The 14,190-nt window shown below is 49.5% G+C and overlaps 3 protein-coding genes across 3 annotated transcripts; 1 reads left to right on the top strand and 2 right to left on the bottom strand.

The window, feature by feature from the left end:
- Nucleotides 1–1,199: 1,199 nt before the first annotated feature.
- ZRA1_2 (ZEB2-regulated ABC transporter 1) lies at nucleotides 1,200–6,883 on the bottom strand. The gene is made up of 4 exons (XM_024907628.2): nucleotides 5,805–6,883; nucleotides 4,561–5,600; nucleotides 2,093–4,498; nucleotides 1,200–2,034 (listed from the first exon to the last, which is right to left on the bottom strand). The coding sequence occupies exons 1-4, from the start codon at nucleotides 6,475–6,477 to the stop codon at nucleotides 1,657–1,659; spliced, it is 4,497 nt and encodes a 1,498-aa protein (XP_024764012.2). The 5' UTR covers nucleotides 6,478–6,883; the 3' UTR covers nucleotides 1,200–1,656.
- Nucleotides 6,884–9,930: 3,047 nt separating this feature from the next.
- TrAFT101_002896 (uncharacterized protein) lies at nucleotides 9,931–11,914 on the bottom strand. Its single transcript, XM_024907627.2, has 4 exons — nucleotides 11,803–11,914; nucleotides 11,629–11,748; nucleotides 11,385–11,571; nucleotides 9,931–11,328 (listed from the first exon to the last, which is right to left on the bottom strand). Exons 1-4 carry the CDS (start codon nucleotides 11,833–11,835, stop codon nucleotides 10,097–10,099), a joined length of 1,572 nt encoding a protein of 523 aa, XP_024764011.1. The 5' UTR covers nucleotides 11,836–11,914; the 3' UTR covers nucleotides 9,931–10,096.
- A 231-nt stretch (nucleotides 11,915–12,145) lies between these two features.
- TrAFT101_002895 (uncharacterized protein) lies at nucleotides 12,146–13,531 on the top strand. Its single transcript, XM_024910915.2, has 3 exons — nucleotides 12,146–12,462; nucleotides 12,525–12,604; nucleotides 12,660–13,531. The coding sequence occupies exons 1-3, from the start codon at nucleotides 12,436–12,438 to the stop codon at nucleotides 13,354–13,356; spliced, it is 804 nt and encodes a 267-aa protein (XP_024764010.2). The 5' UTR covers nucleotides 12,146–12,435; the 3' UTR covers nucleotides 13,357–13,531.
- Nucleotides 13,532–14,190: the final 659 nt, after the last annotated feature.

The following is a 14,190-nucleotide window of genomic DNA, read 5'->3' as shown; positions in this document are numbered from 1 at the left end:
CTTAGAAAAACCTTGTGAGACCAAAGTTTCGATGGCGAGGAATCCCGTGCCGCTTTGGGATCCTTTGTTCTTGATTGAGAAATAGACTTTTTTGTCTAGTGTAGCACCCTAGTATATATTAAATATAGTGTGCTTGTGATTAGTCTCGTAGCCTTTTGTTTACAAATGCATGTTTTGACTACTATAAGGTATTTGGTTGATTAATAAATGGACCGTTTGAGAGGTAAGCTCATTTTATAAGAATTCCTACCAAGGCTCGGTTTATCCACTATTCAAAAGCGACGTCATGTAAGAGTGAACTCTTCAATCATACTAGTTTGACAAAATCAATGGCTTTGCATCCTTATCCTTTGTCATCATGTAGGCTAGCATAAAAAAAAAAAAAAAGAAGCACCAGACCCGACAGAAACTTTATAAAATGGTGTATGTGTATGGCGAGCTAATAGATTCCTTAAGTTCGCCTAAATCCACATTATCGAAGTAAAAATCTACATTGGATAGAAAGCTTTATCATTACATACTAGTACTATACTCTCAGTGATCGTACATTGTACCCGTCCATCGTCCATCTCCATCAACGGTCTTCATCCCCCTTTCCTCTCATATGAGCTCAAATTAACGGCTAATAGACCAGCAGATACAATCTGCGCAAACCCCCCCACACACCCACCCCCCAACCAAAACTCAACATCGTAGCAATCTTCCAGCTCGAAGAGTCCACAGCAACCGCCCCGAGCGCCGTAAAAACACCAACAGCCAAAAGCGTCATGAAACTAAAATCTCGTCGCTGAGACTCTCAGCTCGTAGCTCACCACAACTAGATACAGCGTGCAAAAACGCAGAGAGAAGCTGAAGGAACAACCGGCTCAATAGAGACCAAAACCCATCATCTATATGAAGTTTGTCAGCGCTCAGGAGCAAGCCGGCTCTCGTGTTCTGCTGAAGCGCAATGACAACCATCATGCCGCTGACTGAGCTAAAGAGCAGAAGCGTCATTACAAGAGTAGTCTAATAGAAGATGAAAACCGCAGCATCACACTGCTAAAAATAAAAGGCTTTTGCGAGGAAATTGATAGCTGGCAGCCGCACAACTGTCATATATCATTCATCTTATTCTAAACTAGAACTTAATATCATAAAGGGTTCCCAATGCACACTTTCAAGCATCAAGCACCAATAAATCACCATCAAAAGAAATAGAAAAAAATTAATGTAGTAGCAGCATAGGCAAGTTCATGCAAAGTGCTCTCTAAAGAAGTTATATCTATTAAACCGTTCAAGGATGACTATAGATCCACGGGTCCCACATTTTAAACATGAGAATAAATGCCATCTATAAAATAAACCAAATATCCAGTGCATCAGCAGGTATATATATGCAATATGCCAAATGCCAAATAACCCAAGAGAAAACAACGCATTTCTCCATCAGCACATCACACGACTTGTTGTCTTGCACAAGTCATTCGTAACAATCGCCACATTCGCATCTTCAACGCATGTCAAATCAAAATAATAACTCCGTGTGTATAATGTCTAAACCCCACACAAGTAAGATAAAGTTAAAATATGATGGTGAAAAACTTTTTCTTGTTTAGAAAGAGAGGGGAGAAGATGAAGGTGTAGAAGCCTTTTTTTTTCCTTCTCAAGGAAGCTTTACTCCTTCTTAGTCTTCTTGAGCGACTTCTTAGGCATGCGAGCTAGCCAGTAGACGCCCAACGCAGCGAAAATGTTGAAAACAATGTACACCCAGATCAGGCCAAAATTCCTCCATCGCTCGGAGTAGTGGCTGCCAATACCAGCCAAGTAAGTGTTGGTCTCGGAAATAGAGCAGTAAATACACTCAGTCGTAGAGTCAGGGTTGATGAGATTGCCTCCAGTGGCGTTGACAAATGTAGCAAGGTACTTGCCACAGGTTTCACCCGAAGGGGGTTGGATCCTGACAAACTCGTTGTCGGCACAGTTGACCACAGTGTTTGCAACACCAACCGATAACATGCCATTGACCAGATAACTAAATGGTGAGACTCGGTACTACAAAGTGCGTTAGTAAAACAAACTTTATATATATAAAAGGGTGGAGGCAGCTTACCATGAAAATCCAGAAGCGAGGCAGAGAGGATGAAGTAGCAAGGACACCACAGAAGATCAAGCAAAGAGTGAACATCAAGTTGGCAATGTTTGCACCAGCCTCAGCCGTCTCAAATCCAGCAATAATAAAGGTTGAGAAGGTACCGCTGAAGATGAGGAAGCTGAGGATGAAGAGGAACATCAGAGCACCGCGCTCAGAAACCTCACCAGTGGGCTCGGCGTTGCGATACAGGCCGACAGGGTAGTACCAGCAGAAGTACATGATGACGGCCATCAAGCTGTTCCAAGGCAGTTCGACAAAGATCTGAGAGAGCATGAAAACCTTCCATGAATAAACCTTTGATGGTCGTTCGCGAACTTCGTATAGAGATCGCTGAATGACAAACTGAGGCATAGATTGTTGGATAAGCTGGCCGAAAATAGTAAAGAGCTGGAAGATGGAAAACATCTGGTTCTGGAGACCCTGTTGAGTGTTGGGAGCCTTGTAGAAGATGAAACCAATGAAGAGCGCAACCAAGGTGCAAAGAGCAGCCTTGGAGTAGATGTAGATGGGAGATCGCCAGTATTGCTGGAAAACACGGAACAGGTTCTCCTTCAACTGGACCATGAAGGGTGCGGCGAATTCATTGAACTTGGTAGGATCGTCTTCGATTACGCTGACCTCTGCAGACTTCTCTCGCTTAATGTTCTCGAGTTCGGTCTGGACGGCTTGGTACTCGGGGCTGTCTCGCCAAGTTTGGAACCAGTTGATGTCAGTGTGGGATCCAGGGGCAGCGCCAATGACTTCAAGCATCCATTCAGCAGGGTTGGCTTCAGGTGGGCAAGCGTGACCACCATTCCTCTCGAAATAGCTTGTCAATGTCTGTGAGTTTTCGCCAATATCACCAAAGTAGACGGTCTTGCCGCCCTTGGCCAAGAAGAGAAGACGATCGAACCGTTGGAAGAGCATAGCAGAAGGCTGGTGGATGGTGCAAAGAACAGCCTGGCCAGCCTTGGTCAGCTTCTCGAGAAGATCCAGAATAGCCCAAGAGGTTTGAGAGTCAAGACCAGAAGTGGGTTCGTCGACGAAGAGCAACAGAGGAGGTTTAGCAGCCAGCTCGACACCAATAGTGAGACGCTTACGCTGCTCGACGTTGAGACCTTCGCCAGGAACACCAACGACGGCGTCGGCGTACTCCTGCATATCCAGGAGCTTAATGACTTCGTTAACGTAGGCGAGCTTCTCTTCTCGAGGAACGTGGGCAGGCTGTCGAAGCAGAGCGGAAAAGTTGAGGGCCTCGCGAACAGTGGTTGTTTGCAGGTGCAAGTCTTGCTGTTGAACATAGCCAGTCTTGCGTTGGAAAGAAGCATCACGGGGCCTTCCATCAACAAGCATTTCACCAGTAATAACACCCATAGAAGTACGATCAGCCAAGCAGTCCAGAAGAGTGGTCTTTCCAGCACCCGAAACACCCATCAGGGCGGTCAGAGTACCAGGCTTGACCCAGCCATCGACATTATCCAGAATACGGCGTGTTTCGCTCTTGATCTTGACCTCGTAACAGACATCATGCCACTGGAAGACAGAGGTTTGTCGTTGGAGCATACCTTCCTTTGTTCGCTCAGATGTCAGGATAGGGCCAATGTTAGCCATCGCAGCCTCGGGATCCTGAGCCTTCTTCTCGGCGTGGACAGCAGCCGTGGGCTTGTGACCGCGTCGGTACATCAAAACCTCTCCCTTAGACTTCTTCTCAGAAACAAGCTCGGCAGAAACCATGTAAGTGAAGAGGAAGAAGATGGTGAAGGCAATGACAATGCCAAAGTTTCGCCATCGGTGACCCCACTCGTATTGAAAAGCCGATCCAACATAGGCGTCACCACTGACATAGAGCTGGCCAGACACGGCGCCGACGGAGCTGCAAACCTGATTGGCAGAGCTGACATTGGAGTATTCAGGGAAGTTTTTGGAAGGAATGAAGTCAACACATTCGAATTCACGGTTGTGAAATTCGTTGACAACCAGTGCCTCGAACGCATAGCTCAGAGGATCAATGTAGCCAATCCAGCGGCACCAGCCTAGCATATACCGGGTTGGCAAGACGAATCCAGTAAAGATAACCAAAGAGAGAATCAAGATAGCGGCGGGGACCAGAGCCTGGAAGAGGGTTCGGGAGGCGGATGCGATCGTTCGGAAAATCATCGACATGACCAAGACGTTGGAGAATGAGATGAGCAGGAAGAAGAAGAAAGGACCCGGTTCTCTTCGCAAATTAGTCATGAAGTAGAGCGTGATGTTGAATATGATTGCATTAGCCACTTTATAAGGCAGATCACAGAGCATAGACGAAATAGCCTCTGCCGATGGGTGGTACAAGGCATATCGAGCGTGCTTTTCAACAATGGGTCGTTGGGCGTACAGAGTCAGAATCTAGTTTCAACGTTAGTACAAGAGATAGAACTGAATCAATGCGGATAAATAGAATGACATACTTCGAGAGCACTAGCGAAGGCGTTCATCAGGCAAGCAAAGAAGAGTAGAGATCCTCGTTGGAAGAAGCTGGAGGCGTCCTCCGAAAGGTTATAGTACACACTACCGATGATGAGAGACATGGAGAACTGACCGATGAGAGAGCCGATGGTTAAACTTGGATCTCCCGTCAGGCGCTTCCAGCCGCGCCAGAGACAAAGTTGAATCTGCTGGCCATATGACAAGGTGTAAGGAGACTTTGCGCGCTGGCCCTTGGCTTGCTGGGCTTGACGCGAGGCACGGAAGGCATCGGCATCAGGACCATTGATTGGGTGAGTTTGCTTGTACTCCTCAATCTCAGCCTGCAGTGCCTTGTATTGGGCACTGTTCTTCCAAGCGGCGGCAAACTCGTCAGGGGTTCGGGGCGCCTTGCCCTCAAAGCCGGGACGAACAATACGCTCAATTGGAGAAGTCATCGAGGTAAGGAAATCGGGGGTGGTCTGACGAGCAGGGCACTCGAATCCAAGGTCGATGAAATACTGCTTGGCCTCGTCGCCCCGACCAAAGAAGATCTGGCGACCCTCGTATAGCACAACGGCCTTGTCGAACATGTCGTAGGCGCTCTGGGGAGCTTGGTAGATGGAGACGCAGGCAGTACTGTGGAAGAGCTCGGTTTGTAATCGCAGGGTCTTGCAGAACTCGACAGCGTTGGCAGAGTCGAGACCACGGGTCGAGTTATCCCAGCATTGCAGGGGAGCGCCAGACAGGGCAGCTTCGGAGATGGTCACACGCTTGCGCTCACCACCCGAAACTCCTCTGATGTACTCGTTACCAACGCGAGTATTGACAGTGTGAGAAATACCAAACATGGCCATGACGACATCTCGCAGGTGGGCGGCGAAGTCATTCCTGCTGAGGCCTTGAGGAAGCTGTTTGGGTTGTCTGGCTCGAGCAGCGAAAGTGAGGGTATCACCAACGCTCAGCTGAGGAAAGTGGACATCGACCTCGGCGGTGTAAATGGCTTCACCACGGTGGTGGCTGTGCATTTCTTTGGCAGAAATACCTGTACGCGTATACTGTTAGCATGATGAATGTCATTGTAGCACATTAATTCTTTGCTGTCTCAAGCCACAGCCTTTGCCGTGGAGTTAGTTTGCAGATTAAGGGTCTGACAGGAAATCCAGTCTGCCCTTTATCCAGCCACTGACTTCACACATCTCATTCACAACCTTCCACAACCACTAGATGACGAGAGAGGAATATTTACCTTGATAATTGAAGTAAGAGTCGTCATCAACATAGATGCCGTTCATCTCTCCAGCAATAGTTTTCAAGAAAGTCGAACAACCAGATCCCGGCGGGCCAAGCACAACCAACATCTCGCCCTTGCGGACAATTCCGTCAAACTGACGCAAGATGTCGATGCGCTGCTTGTTGGAAGAGATGAGGCCGCCTGCCCAGCCGGCAAGCGAAAGCCAGACGTTTGTGACATCCTTCTGGTAGTCTGTGGATTCGCCAAACCCGTGGACGTTGAGATTCTGGAAGCAGACGCCGGCAGAGCGGAATGAGCCGCCATCCTGCGAGACGAGCTCGACAATGGCCTTGGCCCATTCCTTGCCGCTGAAGTTCTCAGAAGCCGGGTTGAGGGGTGAATCTGGGCCGGCGAGGAAAGGGTTGTCGCCAGCAGCTCCAGATGCGCGCGAGTACGAGCGGGCTAGAGCCTGGACCACGGAGGCCCTTCGCCGCATCTCCTTGGAGTCATCCACATAGACCTCGTCCTCATCGCCGTCGGCCTCGAGCGTGCGCGAAGGCGATCCGCTTTCCTTTTCGTTGTAAGTCTCCGTCGTATCGTCGTGGACCGGTGTCTTGGGCAAGCCGCCAACAATGGCGCCCTGGTCCTTAGCCGTGGCGTCGGAGTGGGCGCTGCTGGGCGTCGCCATGGCTGTAGGCTGTGGCTGAACCTCGCGTGCGCAGTGTCAAAGCGTTCGCAACCGAATTGACGACTATTTTTTCTCCCCTGTCTGCCTGTGGTTCTCGATGCTTTGATGTGTGTCTTACAGTGGCGATTGCCGAATGTTTCTGGAAGACACCAAGACAGAGCTGATGTCTTAGACCACGCCTCGCTGTATGACACGCCGATTACAAAAGATTGACTGGCACAAGAATTAAAAGAAGGATAGACGAAGAAAAGGGCCAACTCCAAGAATGAAGCTGAGCGTAGAGAGCCCAGGTGCAGGAGGAGGAAAGAGGATTTTAGCTTCCTTTTGTTGGATTAGGCCCTTGAGTCCAGCAGGGTCACGAAATCCGCACTCCGGGTGCAGTCCGACCCGTGAAATTCCAGCCCCATTTCGTCCGCCAACGACCAAAAGGGCTGCCCTGTTCTCCGTAGTGAGTCCGCAAAACTCCACCCGCGTAGGACCTCACGCAGAAGAACCAAGCCTTAATTTGGGTAGTAATTTGGGGGGGGGGCCTCCCTCGCTGTAGCGTCCACTGCAGCGCGCCAAAAAGCTGGGCGGTCCGTCCCTCCACAGGCGCTGCAGCCCTTTCCATCGCCACTGCGCATGTTTCTGAGAACATTGAGCACATAAAAAAACGAGGCCAGTCCGCTACGAGTTAGGGGGCCACCTCGGAGTACTCCGTACCTGGTTAGAGCTGGCCTTCTATACGCGTATCGAAGGGGCCACTTTGTTTGCCATTGTAGGAGAATTTCCTGCGCATGCGGGCGTTACGAGCATGTCATGTTAAACTCAGGCTGCGTGATCGCTCGGTGCGGTTGCATTCCGGGCGACCAAGATCACGATCTCGCGTGCACACGAGCGATTTGTCCGATGTGCTCATGATATGATACCTATTACGCCCTCCAGCCTCCAAGGGGCTACACGTCAACGATGCTCTGTCCCTGAGGATCAAAGACGCACACATCATTGATGCTATCCACCGGATACGGTACAATTGCTACGTAGCAGTCAGCTAGTAACCCCGTACTCGTACCGCAGCGCTGCTTGCCATACCGCTCATCTTGATGCTTTTGGGCCATCGTATCGCCAGCCACTGGCTCCAGCTATACGCGTATTTGCGTCGTTCACTGAGCACAATAGACCAATACAGCGGACGGATTCATTCGGCCGACAGGGACCCACGAGCCAATCTCAACCACGATTGGCTGGCCTGGCACATCTATTCAGCCCGCAACGCCTCGTCGCCCCGGGCGCTGTCGGGCTGTTGCAACAACCCGACACCCCGCCACAGGAGATGTGCAAAGTACGAGTACGGAGCCGCGCCACAGGTAGTTGTTACAGATCACATACTTGCGCATACAGACACGGGACCAGCGCAGCGCACAGGGTGGCTATGGAGTGCTTTGAGCATCATGGAATCCCGTATACAAACATTCACCTACAGAGCGGTGTACTGACAACAAGGAGGAGTTTGCACCCAAGGAAGCTTTTGAATCCTTCCAGATGCATGTTGGTGGTGACCACTGACTCTTTGCCTACCAAAGGGGAAGCAAAAAACACCGCCGCCTATCACTTACAATTTTATAGTGTTAATCGGCGGTGTTTTTTGCACCCCGCATGCCTACTAACCTAGGTAGCCTCCTTTATTACTACTTCTGCAAGTAGAGTTACAAGCAAAATCATCGCCAAGCCCTCCTAATCCCTAGAACATGAGAAGTGAAATACGGAGCATTGATCGAGTGCTTGTCCCAGGCTTCATTCACCCCCTGGAACCGTCTACCCGCCAAGATTAGCGTATCGATCCTCATCGCTGATTCCAAAATACAACCACTCCATACAAGTCCTGGCCTGTACGTACTATATTTGCATCAAATGCTTTTCAACCCTCTTGCAAGATTACCCTCCCTTGAGGCGTTTATTCCCGGCACTAAAGCTGCTACTGCTACTGCTAGTACTCATACGCTGCTGACTTATGCTTCTTATTTAATCTCCATCTATTATTCGCTGCCGTCTCAGTGGCCCCGAACCTTGTTTCGGGGTGCGGATCGAGCTGACGGACCCGGATAAGACCCCGATATGTGATGTGATTTAAATCAAGAGGGCAAACGTAGGCCGTGCTAGCTTTTGCACTCCGCAATAAATGCAAGTCCGCTGGCTACACATAATTAGTGACTCCGGTATTGCGTCCAAGGGTCTGGGGCGTTAATATCGGTCGGAACTTTAATGAAAGAACTCCGTATATCGTAATCCTTGATTGAAGATCTTGTCGTCATTATCATTCATGCCATTATCTATACGCCCAAGAGGAGTAATTAGAAACGAAACGACAAAAAAAGAAAATACATTCTCCCCTTGAAATAGGTCCTCCATGTACGGTATACTCTAAACGAAGTAGGTTAAGCAGCCGATTTTAATCGCCATGAGAACCAATCTCAGCTGCTGATTTTGGCTATTATTGTAATTACGAATTTCCGTTTCGTCCCACATACCGAAGGATGCGTAGGCATCTAGCCGTTGCCTATCAGCTTGATAATACAAGACAGCCCCTAGTGGGCAATGGCAAAGGAGTAAGGCAGCTGCCTCATGTCGTCTCAATACCCCCTCTCACCCAGCATCAGATCGCAAAATAAACTCCCTAATAGGCTATGTAGGTACCTGACATCTATACCTCTACGCAGTCCATGTATGCCTGGCGTAAGTACTTTCTATACCGCCGCGTTTATCAATCAGCCCGCGAGCCCCTTTTCATATCTCCCCATCTCCCTAGCTACTATCACAGCCAACCATGCACCCAGATCACCAAAGTGGGAAACAATTTTCCCGCAAGCTTCTTCCGCAGGTACATTGTCCGCTCCGCATCTCAATCAGGAATGCCAAATGGTTAGTACGACTCCATACTCCACCGACATTTGACGTGTAAGACTGTTGTTTCATAGTATTAATTTCAGACAACGCATAACTACCAGAGTAGAACTCGATAACCATCAATACTTGTCATCATTTTCTTCCTTTGGCTGTATTATTTGATGGAACAATTAATCCAACTGGCGATATGCCTGCATGCTACTAACTCAAGCCCCCCTTGAATGCCGCTGGCCCCTTGCTGAAGAGGACTGAGTCACAGCCCAAGTCTAGAGCTGAACGGCCAAGTAATTGTGTGGCCAATGGCAATCTGTCTACCTGTCTACGGTGGATAAACGTTGCTAAAGGGTATAGTCATCATAAATACGAATAAGCAAGGAGAAGATTCACCGGTTGGCTGATATGCTCCCATACCCTACATTTGACTAATCACCTTGTGGCTTGCCACCCGAAGATATCTGCTTCATATTCGTGAGTAACTCGCGATTTGATATAGGTATTCTTGCAAAAGATGAAGAATTTACGCCGAGAATAATCTAACAATGGTAAATTACGTTATTGAAAAAAAAAAAGTTGGCTAGTTATAATCTTGAGTTACCATTTTACTTAGTGGGATATTGAAAACAGATAAGTGGGATATATATTTCATCAGCGGTTGATATTCTGAACAACCAGTCACCTCAACCGCCTTTACTACATACATGTCTATCGTAACTTTTTGATTGCCAAGCGCTGCGCCTTACAAAAAGTTGATGCCTACTCCTAGCTGCACCCCTTTTGTGACGAGCTCTCCCCTTCTGACTATTACCGGCAAGCCAAAGTTGAGTTCAAATCTCGCCACGGGGTGGGCATACACAAGCCCAACACCAGCTGCGAAACTCGGGGGGCCGTTGAATAGCTCTCCAACAGCATTAAAAACGCCATTACGAACCATTCCGCCACTTAGCCCTTCGGATGTGTCTTGAGACTTTAGCTTGCTCTTCAGAGCAATCAGGCGACCTCCATTGGCAAAGAGCTGAAATCGGAGACCAGAATCGGGTCCCTTGTAGGGTAAGGGAAAGAGCATGTTGACGCTGCCAGCAGCGAACACATCTCCACCCACTGCGTCCCGGCCATCATGCGGTCCTAGCCCACCAAGCTTAAAGCTGCGAATGTCCGTTGGCCCTCCGAGCAAGAAACGGTCGTTGAGGCGGCTAGGTAAAGCTTTGCCACCAAAGTTGTATCCGAGAGGCAATGGGTAGAGCAGGCCCGTTCTAAAGCCTGCTCCAAAAGAGATTCCCGAGGGTCCTTTAACTCCGGGGAGAGGAATAGGGACAGCGCCACTAACTTCTAAATCGCTCTTGGAGAAGGCAACATCACCACCTAGAGGCCCGACGCCGGCCAATTCTAAACCTGTTCGCACCATATAGCCGCTCTGCGGGAGCTGAGGGTTGTCACGTCTCTCCCTGTAGAACACGTGCTTGATGGCGCTCTTGATTGTATCGCCAGCATCTTGTCTAATAGTAGGACTAGCGTCAGCCGCAAGACCGGTAATCTGTCGCCATGATCCTGAATATTCGACAGAGTGTGTATCTCGTTGGCGGTTAAGCCACGAAAAGCGCACCGTCCCTCCTTTCAAGACTTCTTCATGCGATGCCCAGGGCTTTTCCACGGCTGAAGACAGTGCCTCGACTGAAATGCGCATGTCTGGGTTGCTGAGCACGGGAGCACTTAGGTTTGCACTGTAAGCGGAACGTGTACGAGTACCAGCCTTCGCATTGAGCGTGAGCATTTCAGCTCCGCCAAACATGTTCCGCCATAGCAGAGAACCGTATGCAGATCCCTCGCCATTTCCAACGTCCGTGCCTGTTTGCAGCTTGAACCGGGGTAACTCGCGTAGTCCGATAGAGATGTCTACATCAGTAGGGCTTGTCGAAGCATCGACCTGGCTCGATTGAGACAAGTAGACTTGTGGAGGCTCTCTCAAGATTTCTGGTTGTCTCTATCAGCAGTTGTTTTCAAGATGATGCCCCGCTCGTCATTCTTACGCAGTCCACTGAGCTTCCCAGTGGCTACCTGTAGCCTCGACAACACCTCGCCAACGGTATACGGGGGGTCTTGGCTATCACTCAGTAAGGGATTCAGTATAGGATCGAGAAAGCCCCGTCGAATGTTCTTAGCCCCTGTGACCGAAACCTCGTTGACGGTCATTGGCATTGACATTTGGTCCACCATCTTGAAGCACGGTCAGTCGAGAATGGTATTACTTCTGTAGACAAGGTTCGGCAGTACCAATTGAGCTATTCTCTGCTCCTTGGCCTCATCCTCGGCGCTTTGAAACTCCGGGCTCGCTCTGGCATCGCGGAGTACGTCCTCGGTGTCTTCGTGCAGTTTATTAAAGTGATTCGCGGACTCGAGAAGCTGTCAGCCGCCGTCCTTTGCCAGCCTGTTCCATCCAATGCTTACCGGCCGCCCAGAAGATTCTGAGGTTGGCGCCATTGTTCAGCGCCTCGAATCTGCCGATTCGCTCGATAAAGTCAGCGCATGCAATTGGAATCGGAAGATTTGACCTTGGCTAGCCTGGCTTGGTTCGGGAGGGTCATCCTTGCGCAACCGAGCTCGAACATGTGGCGCAACCTTGAACACCTGAACACAGCCACATTAGTTGCAAGTACTTTCTACGCTTTAGGATGTGGCTGAGAGGCGTGTACACGCACTACAGCACACTACCTAGTACGTACAAGTATTACAAGTACTTCGTAGCCGCCAGCGCTCTTCTTTCCAGTGAGGCGAAACCCCCCGAGCGCCAGGCTGGAGTCATTCGGCCTAAACCTTGTTTCATCATCATCCGTATCCGTCGTAATTGTCCGTGTCCTCGTTAATCTAGTACCACTTAATTCCATCAACACCAACCCTTTTTTTTCTCGCAGGCGTCGCTGTATTCATTACTAGACTTTTTATCTCCGACTCTTTCTATTCTTTCTTTTTCTATAGCAGTCTGATTCGTTCCACGGAGACTTGCGCACGCGATCGCTTCAGAACGCTCTTTACTGTCGAACTTTAGCCACACTATCCTTCTCTGTTCTCCCAACTGCGACCATGGCCAGCAAAGCTGCGCAAAAGCGGGTGTGTATTTGTCTCAGGCTAAGAATCAAGATTAAATAATTTATGCTAACAGTAGTGGCTAGTTAACGCGAGAATACAAGTCTATTTCCGAGAACCCCCCTCCTTATATCACCGCTCATCCTTCCGAATCTAACATCCTCGAGTACGTCGTCACCCATTTTTGCGGATTCCGAACCGATTCTGACAATGAAGCGCAGATGGCATTATGTAATTACCGGCCCTGAAGACACTCCCTACCACGGAGGACAGTACTGGGGAACGCTCATCTTCCCTCCGAACTATCCGTTTGCGCCTCCTGCGATTCGTATGCATACCCCATCGGGGCGATTCCAGCCGTCGACCAGACTTTGTCTTTCTATATCCGACTTCCACCCAAAATCCTTTAATCCAGCATGGGAAGTCTCCACCATCTTGATCGGCCTTTTATCGTTCATGACCAGTGACGAGATGACCACCGGCTCCGTCTCAACATCCAGCGCCGAACGGAAATTCCTTGCTTCACGATCGCGATGGTGGAATTCTACTGGTGGCGGCTCACAAGCAAAGGGAAATTTTGCTACAAAGGGCAACGTCAAGGCTGGTGACGGAGGCGCAAAGTTCCGCTCAGAGTGGCCGGAGGTGGACCTTGAGAATTGGGAGTGGATGAGGAAGAACAAGATAGACGCAGCCACTGGCGCAAAACCTGACGGCGACAATGGTTCCTCTTGCGGACCACAGTTGGGCATTGCCGGATCAAGTGGCAACCAAGCCCAGGCTGTGGTAGATGCTGTCGTCCAGCAGCGTGACGCCGGGCGAGGCTGGCTCTATCGGAACAAGTTACTGGTTGCCGGTGCAGCGATATTCATTTACGTGCTCATTGCGAGACTGGTGAATGGCAATGAAACCTTGGCGTAATAATCAAGGGTTTGGATACTTGGAACATCAGAAGAATCATCCGCAATTCAGCGTGGACACAACGCAGGTTATACAGGTAATACATGAGGCCGCAATCGGTAGTTTAAAGAACGGCGTTTTGGGTTGCGATTGGCAAGGTTTAGTAGTAATTGAATTTAGTTTTTTTCAGGTTGCAAACGCTTTTGTTGTAATGAAACTTGTGACTCTATCTCACAATTCTACTCTCCACCCCAGGATGTTCAGCAACAACAGCATCAGTCGCTGAACTGCAGGCGAGGATGAGGCCATATTTGCCTATATCCGACCAGTTATCATTTATGGGATGATCTACCATCACCTAAAGCAAGGCAGGCATGCATCGCATCGACTCCATACCTAGAGGGAATGTGACTAGTCCTTGCTTAGGCACCATGATCTCTACTGGATCAGATTAGTACGCAACATATTACTACCTTGGCCCTAGGTGATTCATTGCCGATGTTTTGCGCCTTAGCCTGCCTTCTCCGCAACATGCATACTATCCACCGATTCACAACGAAAAGAAGCAACCTGTAAATACACAGTAATACTGCATATACCTTGTAATATCAAACAGCGTGCAGGTTGAACCCGAAATTCACCCGCGTTCAGATGCTTAGCAGCGGCTGTCTCAGTCTTGGTCGTAGCGGCAGGTGCGAGGCATGAGGTGCAGCCTCTGCGGGGAGGGAGAAAAAAAAATTCAGTGCCTTTGACGCATGTCCGATTTAGTGTCATCACTGCAAGGCCTTAGTGGGCGGTCCAACAACCTCCTCTTTCAGCTGCCTTCTTTCTCACATCCACTGCCACTGACGCCAG

The sequence above is a fragment of the Trichoderma asperellum genome, chromosome 2, assembly GCF_020647865.1.
Source record: "Trichoderma asperellum chromosome 2, complete sequence".
Taxonomy (NCBI): Eukaryota; Fungi; Ascomycota; class Sordariomycetes; order Hypocreales; family Hypocreaceae; genus Trichoderma; species Trichoderma asperellum.
The sequence above is the reverse complement of the archived record's forward strand: the minus strand, read 5'-3'. Positions and strand labels throughout refer to the sequence as shown.